General features: G+C 33.0%; 1 protein-coding gene across 4 annotated transcripts in view; it reads right to left on the bottom strand.

Annotated features, from left to right (window-relative positions):
- The window catches only part of LOC137813774 (uncharacterized), a 30,407-nt gene extending 10,201 nt beyond the window's left edge, over window positions 1-20,206 (bottom strand). The window contains exons 1-6 of one of the 4 annotated variants that reach the window (XM_068616195.1): window positions 19,990-20,168; window positions 19,666-19,761; window positions 15,166-15,283; window positions 13,067-13,314; window positions 4,290-4,442; window positions 4,029-4,185 (exon numbers count right to left, since the gene is read on the bottom strand). In XM_068616195.1, coding sequence (XP_068472296.1) covers window positions 4,029-4,185; window positions 4,290-4,442; window positions 13,067-13,314; window positions 15,166-15,244 — 637 coding nt within the window. In that variant the 5' untranslated portion in view covers window positions 15,245-15,283; window positions 19,666-19,761; window positions 19,990-20,168. Of the gene's footprint in view, window positions 1-4,028; window positions 4,186-4,289; window positions 4,443-13,066; window positions 13,358-15,165; window positions 15,284-19,665; window positions 19,762-19,989 lie in introns of all 4 variants that reach the window. The other 3 variants (XM_068616197.1, XM_068616194.1, XM_068616196.1) reach the window with 3 other exon arrangements.
- Window positions 20,207-21,708: the final 1,502 nt, after the last annotated feature.

The following is a 21,708-nucleotide window of genomic DNA, read 5'->3' as shown; positions in this document are numbered from 1 at the left end:
AACCCACTTTGTCTTGAAAGCAAGAGTTGTATTAAATGAGGACCCCTAAGCATAATAGTGAAAGGTAAAAAGATAGTGTATTAAATCCTATTTCTCAACAAGTCTGCACAAATAATCTCTCGAATAAATATTGAAATTTTATTGCCAATGATGCCACAAAAAAAACATACCATAGTCTAAGATGCCAAGAAAAATGAACATTAGATTCAAGCCATGGGAGAGAAGATGAGTGCATTAGATATAAATTCAACATGGAAGATTGTTGACAAACCAAGAGACAAAAAGGTTGTCCAGTGCAATTGGATATTTAAGCTGAAATATGATGCAGATGGGTAAATAAATATAAAGTCAGATTGGTTGCAAAGAGATATACTCCAACTTATGAAATTGACTATTAGAAGACACCTTCTCATACAATAGAGATGAATATAATTCGATTTGTTTTAGCTCTACCAGATAATTTTAGTTGAAATCTACAACAGATCAATGTGAAGAAGGCATTCCTTCATGAATTCAAAGGTGGATTTGTAATTTCATTTGGACTAGTAGTATACAAATAAGAGGTTTCATTACGTTGAAATGGACCAAGGTTTGTTGTGCCAAGGAGGTAGCGGTCTAGGGAGCAATCAATCTTGCTTAGGACTTCAAATTCAGTGTAAGGTTGTGGGCTATTTTTATGAGAGGGAGGTTCTATAATAGCAGGGGTGGTGTGTTGGTGAAGTACATACATTGCTTCAACAGTTTGGCCAGATATTAAGATATGGTTAGACACGGTTCAGGATAATGAAGTGGGTTTTGGTAGATGGTTGTGGTATTATCTTTTGGAAGGATGCTGGTGTACTGCTGACCAACCTATTAGGGTGTTCCCCCAAATTTAAACATGCAAGCAAGAGTCCATGATGCATGGAATGGTGATTGGAATATCCCAGTAGAGGTGATGCAGCACCTACCTCAGTTATTCAAGCTGTTAGATAACATGACTCTCTTGGAATGTGTTGATGAGCATGTGAGCATGGTTGTTAAAGATGGCATTTTATCTCATAAATCTGCAAAATGTTATTTGCATGAATGACAAAACGAACCAGCATGAGCTAGGATCGTTTGGAATCAATTTATCCACCTGCATGTACTCTGGTGGTTTGGAAGAAGGTTCTGCTAGATAAGCTGCCAAGTGGATAAGAGAATGCAGCAGGTGGGGATCTAGATGTGCTCCGTCTCTAGTTTATGTAGGGCACACCAAGAGACTTTACAACATTCTGGGCTAGTTGGCTGGTTGCTTTTAACAGCCAGTTTAACACAACTTCTTTTATGGATCTTACAAATTTTCTTTTTTATAGGTGTAGCTCTCAGTTGAAGGTTTGTTAACATTTTCTAGATAATATGGAAGTTGCACAATTCTTGCAGGTTTGATAAAGCTCTTATTTTAATTCAGACATAGCTTTGGTCATTGCAAATTGAATGTTAACTGGTAATTTGACCAAGGGGGTTATGGACAACCATGTTCAGGAGCTACTTATTCACAAAAACTTTAATATTAATATTCATGCTAAAAAAGTAATGTGGATGGTATTTGGAGAATGCCACAGGTGGGTGTGATTAAATGTAATGTGAATGCAGAAGAAAAGAGAGAACCTGGTTTGGCAGCATGTGGTGGTATTTTTCGTGGAAATATGGGGAAATATTGGGGCAGTTTTACTTCTTACATTAGTATATCTTTTGCTATCAAAGCTGAATTAATGAGGGCAGTTCTTACTGAGGAAGTTGTCATTGCTCATGGTTTGTCAAATAAATGGCTCGAATGTGATTCAACACTTGTTCTTAAAGCCTAATATTGTTTCTTGGTCTAGTAAAAATCTTTGGAATTGTTGTCAAGCTGTACGTAATGTTATTGATTGTAATGTTGTTGATTTTTCTATTACTCATTTTTTGGAAAGGAAATAAGTGTGCTGATAAGTTGGCAAATCCGAGAGTTGATTCTAAGAACGACTTTATGTGGTTTCATACTTCAGCAAATTGTGTTCAGGAAGATTTCTTTAAAAATAAGTATAGTTTGCCAGAGTTTAGATGTTGTTGAGGTACATAAGCTTTGGTTTGGTCATTCCATGTTGTATTTCTCTTGTTACTTTTTTAATAATACTTAATCCCTCTTGGCAACAAGTGATTGTTGAGCTTTAGGGTGCCAACCTAGTTAGGATCTCACAGTTCATAGTGATGCTTTCAGATGGATAGCCTTTATATAACAAAAAAAAAGCTTTAGAAGATGGGTATATGGATATTCCTCCTAGATTTGAAACTTAGAGTGGGAGGAATAAAGTCTGCCACCTAACGAAGGCCTTATATGGTCTTAAGAAATCTCTAAAGGAAGGTTTGGAAGATTTACAAAAGCAATTGTCTCCTTAAGATACAAGCAAAGACAAGTAGATCATATTTTATTTATAAAGCACTCACTCAAAGCTAAACTCACTATACTATTGGTCTCCGCGGATGTATAAGTCTTGGAATGATAATTAAACAAACAAATTGAATTTAAAGGAAAAATTGGCATCCTAATTTGAAATTAGACTTAGGAAAACTCAAGTATTTCAATGGAATAAAGGTTGCTTATTCCAAATGGCTCCGAAAGAAAATATGTCGTTGATCTCTTCAAAGAAATAAATAAGCTAGGATTTAAAACTTCAGGTGTTCCTATTGGACATAATCATAAAATTGGAATGGAAGGGGAGTTTTCCTACAGAAAAAACTCAATCTTAAATGTTGGTAGGAAAATTTACTTATCTATCACACATGAGACCAAAGATTGTTTATGCAGTCTGGTGAGTAAATTTTTGCATTTGTCCAAGAGAAAGACACATGCAAGCAGTTGACAAAATTCTTACGTACTTGAAGTCAAGCCCAATAAAGGAGCTACTGTTCAAGAAATAAGGCACTTTAATCCTAAAAATATATATAGATGCAGACTATACAGGTTCAATTACTATCAAAACATTTACCTATAGATATTGTATTTGTAATCTAGTAACTTAAAAGACGTAAAAAACAGGATAAAGTATTTTGCTCAAGTGTGAAGGACTCTAGATGAAAATCATACTAGATGACCTTAAAATAAAGGTTGACATCCTATGCAATTGTACTATGATAACAAGGTAGCCACGAGCATTGCCCATGATCCAGTACAACATGAGAGAACTAAACATATTGAAAGTGGTGGGAACTTCTTCAAAGATAAAGGTCTTGTAGTTGCAACTCACGCTTTGACAAGACTTCGACTTAGGGGGAGTGTTAAAATAGTTGTTTATTACTATTTGTTGTACAGTATTTATAAAGCAGTTTTTTAGTGTACCTAGATTAAGGGTTTAAGTATCCCAGGCTGTAGCCTTTTTTCAGCTTGTAGGTGTACTCACCAAAATGTTGGACATATACATACATAATATATATATATATAATATGAATAAAATTTGATTTTTATCTTAGTAATTAGGAAATTTGTATAGCTGATAATTAGAGACATTCTCCATTATTAGTCATAATTAAGTCTCCCCATAATATACTTTGAATGAATGATTATAAATAAAGGATTTACTTGTGTGATTAAACACACAATAACAAGCAATCCTTTCAATGTAGTATACATCAAATGAGAAAAAAACTCACCAATCTTCGGTCATCATTAAATTAAAGTGTTAGAAGGGATATTTTAATCTAAACTGAAACTTTTATAAAATCAATAGTGAGATCATCACACTTAAGAATCTCTTTTTTTTAACATTAGGGAAACCATTCCACTACAAGACCTATTACTTCTAATTTTATTTATTCTTTCAGTCACAAGTATGACCAAGAATTCAAATTTTCTACATAATATTTTTACACTTTAAAATTGGTGTTTCGGTTACAATAACCATTCCTCCAAAACCATCTACAGTTAGTCCTGCAGAACTATACTTAGAAAATACAAATAAAAAGATTCATGATCAGTCAAGCTAGGGTAGAAGGCAGAACATATTGAGTCCCTTTAGAAATATTCTTACCTTGAGCCAATGTATTTTCAACATCTTCCACAACTTTACCCACACCAAGCACAGCAGCACTGCAGTTGTTTAAAGCAGCTTCCTCATTAAGATGTTCATCAAGAACAGGCTGAAATGCAGATAGTATTTTCTCTGGCAAACACCCAACAGCCAGTTTCTGCATTGAAGAGGACCAAGCATTGACTCATCTCAAAATCAGAAATATCAAAATATCAAACAGGCAACAGATCATAATCAGACAAGCTATTGCAACTTGCTTACTATTCTCACGTGGGCATCCCTCTTTGCTATCTTGATAGAATTTGAACTCTTTCCATTGCTTGCAGATGGAGGGGGGATCTTACCCATTATTATTTCATCCTTAAGTCCTTGAACTCGTGAACCAAAAACCTTCCTCTCCTCCCATATTGCAACCTATTAACAATCCAATCCAACACGCCAAACCCAAATTCAAACCAAAAGGAAATGAAAAAGAAGGAAAGGTCAGCTTAGAAAATACTAATAGATAAAACAAATGACATAAGAAAAAAAAAGGTAAGTAACGTATAGCTAACAAAAATGGATCTCTATGTAAAAACAACCCAGCAATGTAGCCCCATCCCACTAATGGGTGTTCAGTTCAAAAGTGGATTCTCTAGTATAACACTTTTCTTTGCACTTAAGTTGATTTAAGGATTAATAATACACGCACAAACCCTTTCCATGACCAAACTAGACATTTCTTTTACATTACTAAATAACCTAGAAATACAATACACGTTAATGAATTTGTAGATATGATATGGCATAACACAGGCATAGGAATAAAACAAATTTTAAAAATGGATAGTGATATACAAATTAGTAGAGTTCAATTGATATAAAGATTAAGAACACACACAAACCCCCAACTTGACCGAAAAGACTCTTCTTTTGTTATTATCTTATGACAACCTAGGAAGCACAGATAGAGTATGTGATATAGATATAGTATATGATACAACTCAGACCCAGGAATATGGAAAATTTTAAAAATCGATATAATATATAAAACTAGTACAAAGTTATCATAAATAAAAAATTTAAAACATAAGAAAATTCATGTTTTACATGATATTATAAACATAATCTAATACAAAATGTATCCAATCATTGTGGTATTCTAATCAGAATTGGTATAGAAGTCTAAAAATTAAAAGTATTCAAAGTGCTCATGCCCTAGTTGCCAAACGAATAATGCACTATCTCCAACAATCGTTGTCATCGTCCACCACAGTAGTTCGTCGTTGTCTACCATCCTCACTATTGTCCACAACAAAGTCAAGGTTAGGTGTGCCTCGAGGAGCGCAACCCAACCCCGGTGGTTGCTTGTTCAAAAGCTCTTCGACATGCCACATAATGTTGCATGCCAACCCCTCACCAAGTGTGTGTCTAACACACCACCATCTCGATGCCAGAATCACATTAAATTGCCATCGTTCATCTTTTCAACGCCTTCTAGGCACCTTTCTACCCTTGATTCGTTGAACGTAGCTCACGGGCTAGGATCTTTCCTTCTCTCCAAAAAGTTGTAGTCTTTGTCTTTGGAATAGACTCAACTTTTTTTGCTACTCCTATTGTGACCACAACAAAGCTAAACTAGAAAAACTAATTATCTTGGTCTGCATCCGTGGATTTACAATTCCTTGGTCAAGGATACCATGACCATTTGGAGAAGGATTTGACTAAGGTTTTGAATGAAGAAAAACCTTAGTGGTAGAAATTGCATTTCCAATAATGTGTTGTTTTATGGCAACCAATTGAATAAAACATCCAAGAAATTATCATATTGTTTAAGGCATCTTCTTCCTTTGGAAAATGGTGCAAGATATTTTTCTTAGTGACATTCAATGTCTCTTTGATGCAACTCAAAGTGCAGTCTCTCTCATGCAAACCAATCATGATAAAATCTAATATGTAGCAAAGACTTGAGCTAGAATAGAAGAATTGAAGAGATTTTTGGTAGTTGATCCATTGGAGGATATAAAAAAAACATGATAAGTTATATATGGTCCTAATTCTAAGAAGTCTACACTCAGATTTTAATCATGTATATGAGCAAATTTTAGTTGGTGATTAGCTTCCTTTAATGAACAGCTTAGTCACCAGACTTCTTTGGATGCCTACCTTCTTAAAAGATGAAAACTTAGTGGAAATTATTGAAACATCAACACTGGCAGAATGGTAGTCAAAATCACGAGTTGCGTCATAAGATCGTGATTTTATGATATATAGTCATGTTGCCGATCTATAATCACCAAAAAAGTACGATTTTGACGGATCATGTGGGATCGTCTCTCTCACAGTTCTCGTGGCAGTTTTTGCAGCGGCACACCTTGCACTGACGCCTCTCGCGGCGTTCCTCACAGCAGCTCGTCTACATGCAGTGCTTCTTACAACGGCGCGGCAATGCTTACAGTGTCGTGACGACGTGCGGCACGGTGGCTGAAAGGTGGATGTGGTGTGGTAGCTTCACAGATACACATGGTGTAGTTGATTTAAGGGTTTCTTTCTGTTTAAGATGGAGGCAACAGCAGCAGATGGGACCAATTAAATAAAAAGCCCAAATAAGTGAAACAAACCCACTTACTTAGTATAGTGAAACAAAATCACTTACTTACTACACAGTGAACGAAACCACTTACTGCTGAGTGAAATGAAACAAAACCAAATAAGTGAAAGTGGAACACAACTTCTCCAACGATAATTAGATTTTAATTAATTGCCATAACTTCCCCACTGCAATGATTGGATTCAATCAAAAGTCATGATACTGTCCAAAGGTATTATTAGGGGGTTTATCGATAGAAGCACCACTTGGTTGGTGTTAGATATTATAAGATATAATTAGATATTATGAGATATAGATATTGTTAGATATATCATATTTATGTAATGGGCTTAGCTCATATGTTTCTTTTCCTATATAAACATAACCCTATGTGTTCAATACACAAGGGATTTACCCTATTCTTTCTTCAAAAGGATGTTGGAGCATGCAAGGATGCTCCTGATGAAGTTAAAAAGGGAATATGGAAAATTGTTGTTGGTTTGCAACAAAAATTAAATTAGTATGGATGATGAGGAAATGGCAAAAGTTGGTGAGAAAAGAAAAAATAGTGAGGAGGAGTCCACTCGGTCTAGCAACAACCTAGTGACAGAAATATTTTTTAAGAATATACAAACTACCAACAACAACATGTTTAAGAAAGGTCTTACTGAGGAGCCATATCAAGCAATTGACAGGTTCTTTTAAAACAATTGTACCTTTCAATGTGGCAAAGAGTGGAGAATTCATTGCTATGTTTCAAGACATGGTCTTGGATTTAGACCTCCATCCTATCATGAGATTAGAGTCAAATATTTGAAGGGGGAAGTTACAAATGCATCACTTGCTCTACAATCACATAGGGATAAATGGAAGAAAACGGGATGTACGATTATGAATGATGGTTGAACTTATAAGAAAGGAAGGACAATAATAAACCTCTTGGTGAAGAGCTCAAAGGGAACTGTATTTCTAAAATCCATAGATGCATCTGCTATATCTAAAACAGTTGAGAAAGTTTTTCAGATGATGGATAACATTGTTGAAGAGGTGGGGGAAGACAATGTCATTCAAGTTGTGACTGATAATGTAGCAAACTACAAAGTTGTTGGTCAAATGTTGATGACAAAGAGAAAAAAAGTTATTTTGGACACCTTGTGTTGAACATTGTGTTGACTTAATGTTGGAGAATTATGAGAAGAAAATCTCAATACATGAGGAGACCATTCCAATAGGTAAAATAATCACTACCTTTATCTATTCAAGATCTTTTCTAATATCTCTACTTCATTTCACAGAGAGAAGAGATTTGGTAAGGTCAAGTATTACTCGCTTTGCTACATCTTACTTCACAATTAGGGTGCCTCCATGAGAATAAGGGAGCTTTAGTTAGAATGTTTACTAGTGATGAATGGAAGTCTAGCAGGTTTGCTAAAACAAATGATGAAAAAATACTTGGATGTGGTTTTAGACCAAAATTTTGGAAGAATATCATAACGTGTTTGAAGGGTGCATTGCCTCATTGAAGTGCTTCGATTGGTTGATTCCGATCAAAAGCCAGTCATGGGTTTCATTTATGAAGCAATGGACCAAGCTAAAGAGAAGATACAAAAGGCTTTCGATTGTGTCAAAAAAGATGTATTTTATGTTTGTTGAGATAGTGATTTTGAAATTCAAAACAAAAACTAACTCAATGTAACATATTTTAGTTAGCTATTTGCCTTTGTGGAACATCATTGATGAAAGGTTGGACAAGAAACTCCATAGGCTTTGCATGTTGCAGGCGATTTTCTTAACCCTCAAATGCATTATCATCCTGGGTTTAAAGCAGATTTGGAAGTGAAACAAGGTCTAATGGAATGCATAACTAGAATGGTGGAGGATGAGGATGAACAAACCCTCATTGATGTTCAAATTGATGATTTCAAAAAACGAGCAAAACATTTTGGTTGTCCCTTGGCTACTAGGTCAATCAATTTAAAGACTCTAGCAGATTGGTGGGAGTCTTATGGTGATGAGTATCCAGGAGCTTGACAAGTAGCTCTTCCGGATCTTAGCGTAACAGTATTTCCTTTAAGATGGTAAGTTAATGTTAAAATATATCTCTAGAATAACATTAGTCTACTAATCCACTAATTGCTTATAATACTTGTCTTTGCATTTGTATAGGTCCACACAGAGAGTAAATAGGCTAAAGCAAAGCACAACGAATGATGTTGTTTTTGTTATGGCTAATTCAAAATTAGCTAAGAAGCAAACAAGAAAACCAACTCAAATTAATATTGATGATTATTCATCTGATGACGAGTGGATTATGGAAGATGGGCATGAGCATAATGAAACATTTGATTTGGATGAAAACTTGGTTCCAATCGAAGTAGAGGATGATGAATCTTTACATGGTCATGACTTAGACATGATTGATTTGAATGATGAAGGAGATGGAAATCATGAAGCTAAATATGAATTTAACTAACAAGATTATTATTTTCTCACTATTTTGTAACTAGTACATAGTTACTCTTATCATAGGATGTGGTGTTTACACCTAATTATGTACTCTTTTATATAGTATCAAAATTCAATTATGAATTTTGAATAATAAAATGATTTTATGTATGTATATAAGTTTTCATAAAATTTGTAGGATGTTACGATCCGTGTTACGGTCTTCCGATTGACTATTCATGTTTATCTTTTCGATCCTAAGACTACCTTGAGTGGTAGCATCACGAGGAAGAGGAGGAAATCGTAACAATTGAGGATGAAGACGCTATGAAGTCACCACAAATGGGATCGAACCAACTCACAATGAGGAACAAGATAAAATTATTTGGCAAAAAATATCAAAGGAAACAACACACTTCGACTGTAGAACAAGAATTGCCTAACTCAGAGGTGAGGATCCTTATATATACAAGTGAAGAGGTAAGTGTTATTGAGAATTTATCTATTTCTATGAGAAAGGGAAAAAGATCATGCATTGAATGTCTTATTTCTCAATATATATGTGTTGACGATCTTTCTAATAAATATCAAACCTTTATTGTTGCCATTGACACTACATAAATTCCAACCTCAGTCCATGAAGCCAAGAAAGATGAACATTAGACTCAAGCCATAAAAGAGGAAATGAATGCATTATAAAGAAACTCATGAAGTGACTTTTTTGACAAACCAAGAGACAACATGTTGCAGCGTGCAAATGAATATTTACAGTGAAATAAAAGGAAAATGGGACAACAAACAAATATAAAGCCAGATTGATTACTAAAGGGATACACTCAAACTTACAAAACTGACTATGAGGAGATATTTTCTTTTGTAGCTAAGATGAATACAAGTTGTTCTTGCTTTAGCAACTCATTTTGATTGGAACTTGGACTAGTTGGATGTCTAAAATTTCTTTCTTAATAGAGCTTAAGAAGAAGTGTACATGGATATCCAAAATTTGAAACTCAGTGGAAGAAATAAGGTATGTCTCCTAGAAAAGACTTTATAAACTCTTAAGCAATCTCCAAGAACATGATTCGGGAGATTTACCGGAGCAATGGTTTTCTAAGAACACAAGCCAAAACCAAGAAGATCATACTTCATTCATGAAGCAGTTTGTTACCGTAAACTCATTATACTTCTGTCCATTTGCATGATATCATTATTTCAAGAGAGGATGAAATTGGCTTTTAAGGAAAAAAAATGGCATCCCAATCTGAATTAGAAAGACTTAGGAAAACTCAGGTATTTCCTTAGAATAAAGGTTTTTATTCCAAAAAGGAAATTTTCATTTCACAAAGAAAACATGTACTTCATCTCCTTAAAGAAACAAATAAGCTAGGGTGTAGAATTTCAAGAGTTCCTACTGAATACAACAATAAAATTGAAACTGAAGAGGGCTCCGTTGTAGAAAAGACCCATTATCAAATATTTGTACGAACAATTATTTATCTAACTCACACAAGAACAAACATTTCTTACATAATTATTCTAGTAAGCCAGTATGTGCATGATCCAAGAGAAAATAGATAAAAGTAGTTCACCAAATTATTTTAGTACTAGAAGTCAACCCCAAGAAAATTAGTGTTTTTCAAGAAAGAAGACTTTTTGACCCTGATGTTACTAACAAAAATTTCCTTTGGATACTATATACTTCTTGGTCTAATAACTTGGAGAAGTTCTGGTAACTTAGAGAAGCAAAAAACAAGATAGAGTATATTGTTCTAGGGCAGAAGCTAAATTTCAAGCCCTTGCTCAAGATGTATGTGTGTGAAGGACTTTGTTTGAAAATCATGCTTGGGTGACCTTAAAATAAAGGTTAAAATCCGTGGCCATTGTCCATAATCCAATACATGATAAAACAAAACATATTGAAATTGGCAAACACTTCATCAAAGATAATCTTAACAAGGGTATTATCGTTACAACCCACCTTTGTACAAGACTTCAAATAGCATACACTTTCACTAAAGGGCTCCCTCGTAGTAGAATCCTGTAGGCAAATTGGGAATGATATTTATTTACCAACTTGATGGGGAGTGTTGTAAATAGCAGAGTATAAGGATAATTGGAATTCTCAAGTTTATCTGTAATGGAATTTGGAAAAAACTAGGATGGGGATGGAAGGGGAGCTCTAATTGACCATTGTGGAAAATTTATTGGCTCATGATGCCTTATTAGAACGTGATATGTAGGAAATAAAGAAAAGCTTTACAAACAAGAACTGGATATTATTTTCACTCATTGACAAAGAGTACGAAAAGAGAGTCTATATATAGACTAGAAAGAGGTTACCTAACCATAACAAAAACAACAAAAACACCAATAGCTTACATCTAGTTGAATATCTAAATGTTTATGTCAATGTTGTCAAGTTTGCGAGTAAAATTGCAAACTCTCACGATTCTGGGAGTATGCGATGCTGCTAGCTTAATAAAGGATCATTGGGTCATGTCGATCCTATAAGAGGAAGTGGAATTAGAGCAAGGACTAATCCTATATGGAGTCATTGCATTTCTATTGATGGGAAAGCAAGAAATGTAAAATGTAAGTATTAATAGGACGGATTTATTGATTGAAGCATCATCTAGTTGGGACTTCAAGGATGTTGGAACACATCCAAAATTTCAAAGATTTGCAATTAGAGTATTGAGTTTGACTTCGGTTGTGAGCATAATTGGAGTGCTTTAGAAATAGTAAGAATTTAAATTTATGAAATTGATTTTATAATTATTTTTAAGAGGTATAGTATGATGTGTTAATCAATTTTATACTTATTTAGGTTCACACCAAGAAAATAAATCATTTATAGCAAAAGATCATGAATGATGTGAAGTTTGTGATGACTAATTCGAGATTGAAGAAAAAGAACGATGTAGGAAAACAAAAAACTATAACATTGATGATCTTGCTTTTGATGATGAATGGACTTGGAGGCTATAGTATGATGTGTTAATCAATTTTATACTTATTTAGGTTCACACCAAGAAAATAAATCATTTAAAGCAAAAGATCATGAATGATGTCAAGTTTATGATGACTAATTCAAAATTGAAGAAGGATGTAGGAAAACAAAAAACTATAACATTGATGATCTTGCTTTTGATGATGAATGGACTTGGAGGAGAATGAAGCAAATTCAAGTTTTAGATGCTTTAGATGAAGACAACTTTGAAATTGGAGAAGATGAAAAAGATGCTAGTTGAGGTGGTGTTGTTGCACCTATGGATGATTTGGAGGTACCTTCAATTGTTGATAATGATGAAGGTCATGGAAGAGATGACATCAATGAAGGTGAAGATCAAGTGGAGGAGGACGATGATTATCGTGCGTTTAATATAAGAATTTTCTTGGATAGTTTGTTTGTATTAAAAATTTATGTTTATTAATTGTTTTATGCATTAACATTTTATGAATTATGAACCTATTTTAAGTTTTGTTATGTATTAAATCTTACTACTTAAGGACTTATTATTATGTATGAGTTATTTTTATCATCTATATTATTTTTATATGGAGGCACATGTTTATGAATATAATTTTTCATATATTAGTAACTTCGAGTTACGATTTTTTATCCCCTCCTCAAGTTTCATAGCATTGGTCTACATTAGTAATAAGTATAAATGAAATTCCCACAAAAGAAACCCACACCTAGAAGGATAAATGTCTGACATATGATGCAGGAAAAATCTATATCAATTACAAAATTGAATTAAAAACTACAGCACAATTTAGATACTTTAACCTAAACAGTTTTAACATTTTAAGCAATATACCATTCAGTTCAGTGTACTCATTCTAATAAAAAGGGGAAATGCCCAGAAAAATAGAAAGGGACAAGAAGATATCAACCAAACCAGGCCCCCACAATTCTACACCATTACAATATAAGCAAAGTATAAAAGGTTGAATATAATGATTATACTGTGTTTTTAATACAATTAATTCAGAGAATTTGTAGAGTAATGAGACTTACTAGTCTGGCCACTGCATTCCTTCCAGAGTCATCACTACTTTCACAAACACGCCTTAGAGCCTCTGGAAGAACTTTCCAGAATTCGTTGACAAACTCACTACCCTTTCGTCTACTATTTTGCAGGATGTCATTAGCCAGGTATAGAAAAGTGATACACTGCTCTTTCTGGGAAGCATTGAATAATTTATCCCAAGTTTCAACTATTTCTTTTGCTCTTTTCCGATGAGAAATACACCAACGGGACAAGGCTGAATTATTGCTTAAGAAATACAGATAGCAACACAAATCCCACTAATAGATAACCAAAAGGAGGAAGGAGGAAGGAGGAATAATGTGAAGGAAATTAGATTGAACAAGTGAAGTAAAATGAGCAAAATGCTATTATCATTTACCAACAGTATAAATGCAACTAGCTTATTTATAACTCTGGTACAACATACATCTCAAAAAACCTTTTAAACAAGTTGTGTTTAGCTTCCCTATACCATATGCTAGCTGTCTCTTAGGATGGGTGGGAAGGGCCCTCTCTGAAGGATTTGCAAAAGGGACAAAACAAATCATTTGTTACAAATAATCTTTTGTTGGGTTCCTTTGCTTTGATGATTTAGTTCGTTTTACAGCATTCACTGTCGCCATGCTTCATACACATTTCTTTCTCTAACTAAAAACTCTTCATATTCATCAAAATGATAGCTGAAACTTAAAATGTTACTGAAAATTTTAAGAGATTGACAAGCAAAATGAATTTGTTATTGTGAGCTATTAAAATAACTAAATAATGTGAAGAAAAAGTGAAAAACAATGGGAAGGGGACGAAACTTCTACATAAGCAAAAAATAAAGAGCCAACAGGGCAAAATTACTACAACCCAATTCCATAACAGTATTAGCAAGTCCATCAAAAGAACCATAAACAAAACTTGAGTTGAGTAATTAATAGAAGAAAAAAGATATTTATGTCCCACCATAATAAATAACAAGGAAGAGCAAAGAGGCATTTTCAAAAATAAATTACTCCCATCAAAAATTCACCATATAACAGCATAAACAACAAATACTAAAAAATCTTCATAAACATGTTACCAAGAAAAGAACTAAGACGAGAGGACATCCCCCAATTTTCACCCCTCCACCCGAAGAGGTTATTCAATAAAAAATTTGATGAAAAATTAGTGTACCATATAGAGTAGCTATAGTATTATGAAGAATATTCTTTACACGTTTATCCCGGGGATGATTTCAGCAACCTGAAAAGATATGACTATAACCTTCAAAATTCTTTCATCTAGTCCCCCTAACTCTTTACTTCAGTTTCAGTTGATCAAATAAATACCATCATTGTCAGTATCGACAAAATTTTCCGTATAAAAGGATATTAGAAACTACTATATTTGAAAATGGGTAGTTGTTTCATGGTACTTAAGTAAACAAGTAAATAAAGGATATATTTGGATAAATTTCTCCAATAAAAATTTGAAGAAACTAAAATAAACAGAAAAAAAATTAAATAACATTCTCCATAAGCAAAAATTGTTTATGCATATTAATTTCTAGAAACTCTTCCATATAGTTTCTCTAAAATCTTATTTTTTTTGTGTATAAGTTAATTTTAGGGGGGAAAAAATCATCTTATTTTTTTCTCCTAGAGGTGCATATGGAGAAATTTTTCGAAGCAGGCCCAAAGTGTAATGGGCATTTTTAATATATAAATAAATTCATAGCATATAAAAAAAAATAACAATGTATAGGTACTGCAAGTCAAAACTATAGCAAAGTAAGATCACATCCATTGTCTGCCCAAATTTAGACATATCCTAATTCAAAAAGAAATATTAACTCTACATGGGCAACATTTCAACTATCAAAAAACAGATTTTACATCAAGATCATATAGACCACATTTCTTTACATCTATTTTTCTAAATCCAAAAAAGCCACAGTGAGGTGTTGTTGCAATTGCACTTCGTGTAAAGAATGAATCATGTCATAGAAAGTTTGCATGAATAATGTATTGGCAAACTGATAAGGCATATATAACCCAACAGAAAATTGTCATTAAAAACAAAAACAATAAAGAAAATAGGGATCAGTGATGGATACATTGAATGCTATGTTGTGAATTGTTGACATTCAACAACTTCTCAGAAAACAACTGTCCATCAAATATGTCGTTGCTCATACTGCCTTTTGCCAAGTTTCACATATCCTGGAGATTCTCCTATAATTTACATGAGTGAGATGTCAGTAACACGCAAAACTTGATGTATATATGGAAACAAAAAAAAGAACATTCAAAATCGGACAAATCAATCATTAAGGAAAGCCAATCATCTTTGTTAAACTAGAGAACATAGAGACATTGGACTAAATACTATGTTTGCAAATACAGAACAGATATAAGTTGTTTATACAGACTCATACATTTACAATATGAAAAGGGCATTGTACATGCTAAAAATAAAGATTACGAGACTCTGATAATAAACAAAATACATTATTCTCATTTTCAACACCCTCCCTCAAGCTGCAGCATATAAATTGTATGCAACAACTAATCATAGAATTGACGAAGCTTGTGACAATATTTCCAAACTTGATCTTTTCCTTGATGAAATGACAATCAACCTCTATATCTTTAGTCCTCTTGTGAAATATTGGATTAGAAGCAATATGCAAAGTTGCTTAAATATCACAAATCATAGTCATTAGTTTAGCTCCATAAAACTTGGGTTCTTTAAGGAGTTGTTTTAGCCATTTCAGTTCACAAGTTACCATAGACATGGCATTGTATCCTACTTCAACATTTGATCTTGCTACAACATTTTTGCTTCATACTTTTCTATGATATTAAATTTCCTCCAATAACACAATACCCAAAATTGGATTAGCCTATCACTAGGTGAACCATTCCAATCAGCAGTTGAGTATCCAACTACCTGAGTGTTTCCCTTGATTTAGTAAACAAGACCCTTGCCTAAAGCACTCTTTATGTACTTCAATATCAAAATCCCTAAATCTCAATGGTCTTGACAAGGAGAGTTCAAAAATTGACTCACCTCACTCACAAAAAATAAAATATAAGGATGAGTGAATGTAAGATGGTTTATTAAGTGGGATGAGTTCAATGACCTGGGTTGGAAGTATTCTCATTTGTCGGATGAATTAGACTTGAACATTATAGTCAGTCATTATTGTGGACAATTTATGAAACAGGAAATTACTAGAGCCAAAGAACATCTAAAGGCAAAGAACAATGTTGCATCTTGGACCAAGACTTCCAAAAACATCGAAGAGTTTTGGAAATTATTTAGAGAAAAAAAAAGTCACGTATGTAAATCCAATAGATGATGTGATTGATGATATTGACTGAAGATGAAATTGAAATTTCCATACCTAATAATGTCGGGAGAAAGAATGAAAAAAGGGCCAACAAGTATGTTTTGCAAAAATCCAATTATAGCAATAGCGAAAAAGAAAAGGACAAACTAAGACAAACAAATACCAAAGAAGCATGTGACAAAATTTTGAAGGCACTAGTGCACCAACATATTGCTCGTTTTAGCAAACAGGTTTGTCATTAGATTGAAAAGCTTTCAAGATATGATTGATGTCATCAGTGCTTATGGGCCAAATTTATCGACTCCTACTTATCATGAAAGTAGAGTTTCACTCCTCAAGAAGGAGATGGACTACGATAATGGGTTATTGAAAGATCATAAATTGTAGTGGAACAAACTTGGTTGTTCTATTATGTTAGATACATGTTTGTAATCGAAAGAGATGATGTTAGATTAATCTTTTGGTGAACTCTTCCACTGAGATAATGTTTGTGAACTTTATTGATAGCTCTAATGTTGTGAAGAGAAGTGAAAAACTATTTGAGATGTTTGATGTCCTCGTGGAGAAGATTGAAGATAATGTTGTTCAAGTTATCACAAATAATGGAAGCAATTACATGTTAGCTAATAAGTTGTCCAACTTTTTTATCTCATTTAATAAGTCAACTTCCAAGAACATATTAAATTCCTCAAGTGCATATTGAGCTTCAACAATAGAAGACAACATGTCATTATCAAATTGCTTGAGAGAACCCAATCACTTAGCAAAATCGTAGAGGCATTGGGTACCATTTTCAAAAATATTTTGGGTAATTTTCCAAAAGGAATCACAGGTTTTGAATGACTTGAAAAGGTCAAAATATTGGGTTGTACCGATTGCCAAAGCAAAGCACAAAGCTGAAAATTAGTTATTATCCATGGTTGAACTTGATCTGGTGGTACTCTACTCCTATCTTCATTTAACTAATCATGAAAACCTTGGTCAAGGAACCAAAGTTGAACTATAAGCACGATAGGTATTTTTCCATTTAATTTCTCATAAGTTATAGAAGGAGTCCCAAAAAAGAGGAGATAGTCCTGAAGACATGTTCAAACAAGGTAGAGGCAGGGATACAGTCTCGCAGTGCAACAGAGAAAGAACAGAGGACAACCCTAGGCTTTGAAGAGCAAGAAACAATAAGCAACTCTAGACAAGCCACCCAATGGTACCAAAATGAAGAACAAAGGACGAAAATGAGCTCAAAACACTTTGACAAGTTGAACCATGATGGTCTGAAAGGATTCCTACCACTCGAAGGTGGCACGTGAGACACACCTTCCTAAGGCAACCGTGATAGTGTTGGGACGTCGCACAAAATTTGGATGCGTGGTGACCGAGGTTGGGTTGAACTCCTCAAGGCGCATCAGACCCAAACATCAACAAACAAAACTCCAACGATGGACTGCAACGAACAACTATGGAAGGTTGCAAACAATGACAGAATGACAATTTCTAGCCGAACAAAGATAGGCACAGCATGATCGACTCGCTTTGATACCAACTTGAGAAAAATACGAAATAGTAGAAGATGAATTTGAGAGAGTGAATTTCCTTCTCTTAGGATCTCATTTATAATAACCTTGGACATATCAGATACAACGTATAAGAGAGAAGAAAAAAGAATATGAAAAGATATATACAGGAACTTTATAATAATTTCTATCTAAGACTATTCATTATAACAATAATTTTCTCCTCTAGTGACACTGAATTGAACCAAGCATCAAAAGGACATTATCTTCATTCCTGTCTTGCTCATCTACATATTCTAACACATTTTCTCAATAAAGAAGATCGCATCAATGGTGTCATCAATTTTGAATACCAAACCGAGGAGTAGCAAGATCTATTACTCTTGTCATGGCTTCTTTTTTTCTTTTTCTTTTTCTTTTTTTGATCAGCTGCATGGCTTCAATCTACCAAAAAAAGTGCAACTCTCACTCCATCCATGAACAGAGAGGAACAACAACCAATAACACCAAAAAGTGATGTGAACACTCATGAATGAACATAAATAGTGAGCAATTGTAATTAGAAGAAGTGTCATGAACAGTGCAAGCAGCCACAATAAACAGCAAACAACAACAGACTGCGTCCAAAACTTGACCACAAGAGCATACAGACCAAAGCAAGATCAAACCCACTCTAATACAAAGTTGAACAATAATATTTAGTGAATTGCTAAAGTGAAAAAGTACTCAAGAACCTTATATTTATATTGAATTCAAGAGTTTTACATTTAATAGTAGTAAAGGTCACTCAATACATTTTCCTAAGAGCTATATGAATCTCATCAATCATGTAACTTATTAGACCCATTTCCAACATATGTGAAGTTGTAAACCAGACTTTGCCTAAGTAAGTTGGTAGCATGTAGTTAATTGCCTCTAAAGAATAACCCAAGAACATTGACCACTCAAAACAATAATTTCAATAAGCAGATGAATCTTCACTTTCTCCCACTTCAACAACAGTAACAACAATTAAGCTTTTTTCCTACTAGGTGAAATTGGATACATGAATCAAATGACACTTTAATGTTCTATAGTCAATCATGTCTATAGACAAAACCAATTAGATCTAGAATTTCCTCATTATCTCCTATTGCCTTTAAGCAACCTGGAAAAAGAACCATAACATATATCCATAACAAAGAGGATTTCAGGACAACCACACATCACCAAGATTAACCATCAACCTGCTGTGAAAAAATAAATTAATTAATTAAAAAAACATTTCAATTATTAGTGCTTCAATATCATTTGCTGTTTGGACCAGGATCATGGCACTTAACACAACTCATGGTCGAGGGATTACCACCAGGAACTTCAAAATAAGCAAGTAATTACAAATCTGGCACACAGATAAAGATACGAGGGAAGGAATATTAGGAGGGTCTACATGTAATTAATGAACAGGGAAAAGGATATTCAAAAATTTAGTACAACACAGTTGACTCTTCCAGAAATACGATTTTGTCATCAACACACTGCATAAGCAAGATGCCACAACCTCCTCCAATCTCACTCCCACGCCCTAGTAAAGCCCTATCAACTACAACCACAAACCAGCCAACATAGCACATCCACAACAACTATAGCGGTAAAATAGTCAATAAATTATAATAATTTCTAAATCGAACAAAACAATTGAGAACCGCAACTGACAGAAACACCAGTTGTCTTTCTTGATGCATTTAGAGTCAGAAGACAGTGCAATAACCTTATATGGCTTGTGAATGCATCGCATACAACGTAGCACTGACCAAATAGGACCCATATTTCTCCATGGCGAAAGCAATAAGACTAATTTGGGTCTCTGCTTTGTCATAATGTCGGAAGAAAGGGGGAAACAAAACGGTTTGGTCAAAATCAAGAAATGCAAAACTTGGTTAAAGAAAAGCGAAAATACACGAGAAACTTTGTCGATTCAATTTAGTTAAAGAAATCGAAACCTAGCATGCGATAAATAAATTAAGAGAAGTAGCGCACGATGAAGAGTTAGAAGGGGAGTTCTCCGAAGCGTTGATAGATCCGAAATACTCACAGATGAGAGAATTAGAGAAGGTGAAGCACCGCCGTACACGGCCGCCGCCTCCGCCGCCGAGAGGGAAGAGGTTTGGATGTTGGGGTTTTATTTTTCTTTTGGATAGTTTTTATTTATTTTTAACACAAACTTATTGCTGTTGCAGTGTTGGATACTGGAATTGACAGCAAATTGGATATAAGGTTCCGTTCCCTCTGTTTTTTCCGATCTTATCATCATATTTTTTTAATTTAAATATTTTTATAGTTAAATATCTAAACAATACTGAGACATTCTGTGCTTATTTCAAAAAAATTCAAAAGTGTTTTTGAAAATGCAGTTTGTTATTTATTTTTATTTTTAATAAATATTTATTTTAATTAAATATTAAAATTAAATTTTGTTGGATTTAATTTTGATAAATTTAAATTAAACCAAATTATTGTTTTATAATTCGATTTGAATAAGTTTCTATAGTTTTTATTATTAAAATTTTAAATATTATTATTACTATATTCATACTTTCGTTTATATCTATAAACATATTATATAAAACTACCTTTAAAAGATATATTAATTAATGTTATATTTAAATATAATAATTAGTAAATTTCGAATCAGACTATTTGTTGAGAAAAAATAATTTAAAGAGATGGATTGGTTTTCGCAAGACCCAACAAAACTTAATCCACAATCTAATTAACCCAATACTTGTAATTTTTAATTTTAATTAAACTTAACTTGACTTGATTTCCAAACCTATTTACCATAAGGCTTATAAAAAAGTGATAGGCTTTTTAGTAAAAGTAGTTTTCACTCTTAAAAGAAAAAAAATGAATGATTAATTTTGTTGTTTTTAGTTGGGAAAGTATGTCTAAACCTATTAGTTGATCTAATTTATCACAGTTTTGAATTAAGTTGGGTAAAAAAATTATTAATTTTAATATTAAAAACGAAAGAATCCAATTTAATAAGAATATATTTGTTAATTTTTAAAATAATAGAGTTAAATTTAATTTTGTCTCTGTACTACAATAAGAGATTAGTTTTCTTTTTTTTGGCAAACTTTAGACTATTCATATAACTAAGTAGTATTTAAAAAAAATCAAAATTATTATCTTAAATTGAATCAATTTTATATATAAAATAATTTATCATTATTATTTTCATATTACAAGTAATAAATAGTATCAAATTTGAATAGAGACAAAAACTATACTGAAAAAAAAAATATTTAACTCAAAATAATAATAAATATGTCTTAATTTAAGGGGTTTCATTTTTTTCTCTAACTCTACTTTTTCCTCAGTTCTTTTTCTCTTAAGATTGATGCCATTTTTTAATCTAACAGGTAACATTATTATTTATTATTATTTAAATATAATTTAATTATCTATTAATTAATCTTTCACTGTTATTAGTTAACATATTTTAGATAAATATGTTTTAGATTTATCTATTTAAGACTCCAACTTTAATGTTATAGAAGGGTAGGAGCCATCAATGACTTCATGTTGAACATAAATTTGTATTTTTATGGGTTTGAATTGTATTGTTAGAGTAAGATAATTTTGGATAGTATTTTTTCTATTTGAAATTTAAGTTTTAAGATAAATACTTGAATTGATATTTGAAAGTATTTAGAATTTATTTAATGTTATTTAGAATTGTCATTTAATTTGTATTTAGTAGCGTAAATTAATATAATATTTAGAATTATCATTACATGTATTATTTTAT

The sequence above is a fragment of the Phaseolus vulgaris genome, chromosome 1, assembly GCF_000499845.2.
Source record: "Phaseolus vulgaris cultivar G19833 chromosome 1, P. vulgaris v2.0, whole genome shotgun sequence".
Lineage (NCBI taxonomy): Eukaryota > Viridiplantae > Streptophyta > Magnoliopsida > Fabales > Fabaceae > Phaseolus > Phaseolus vulgaris.
The sequence above is the reverse complement of the archived record's forward strand: the minus strand, read 5'-3'. Positions and strand labels throughout refer to the sequence as shown.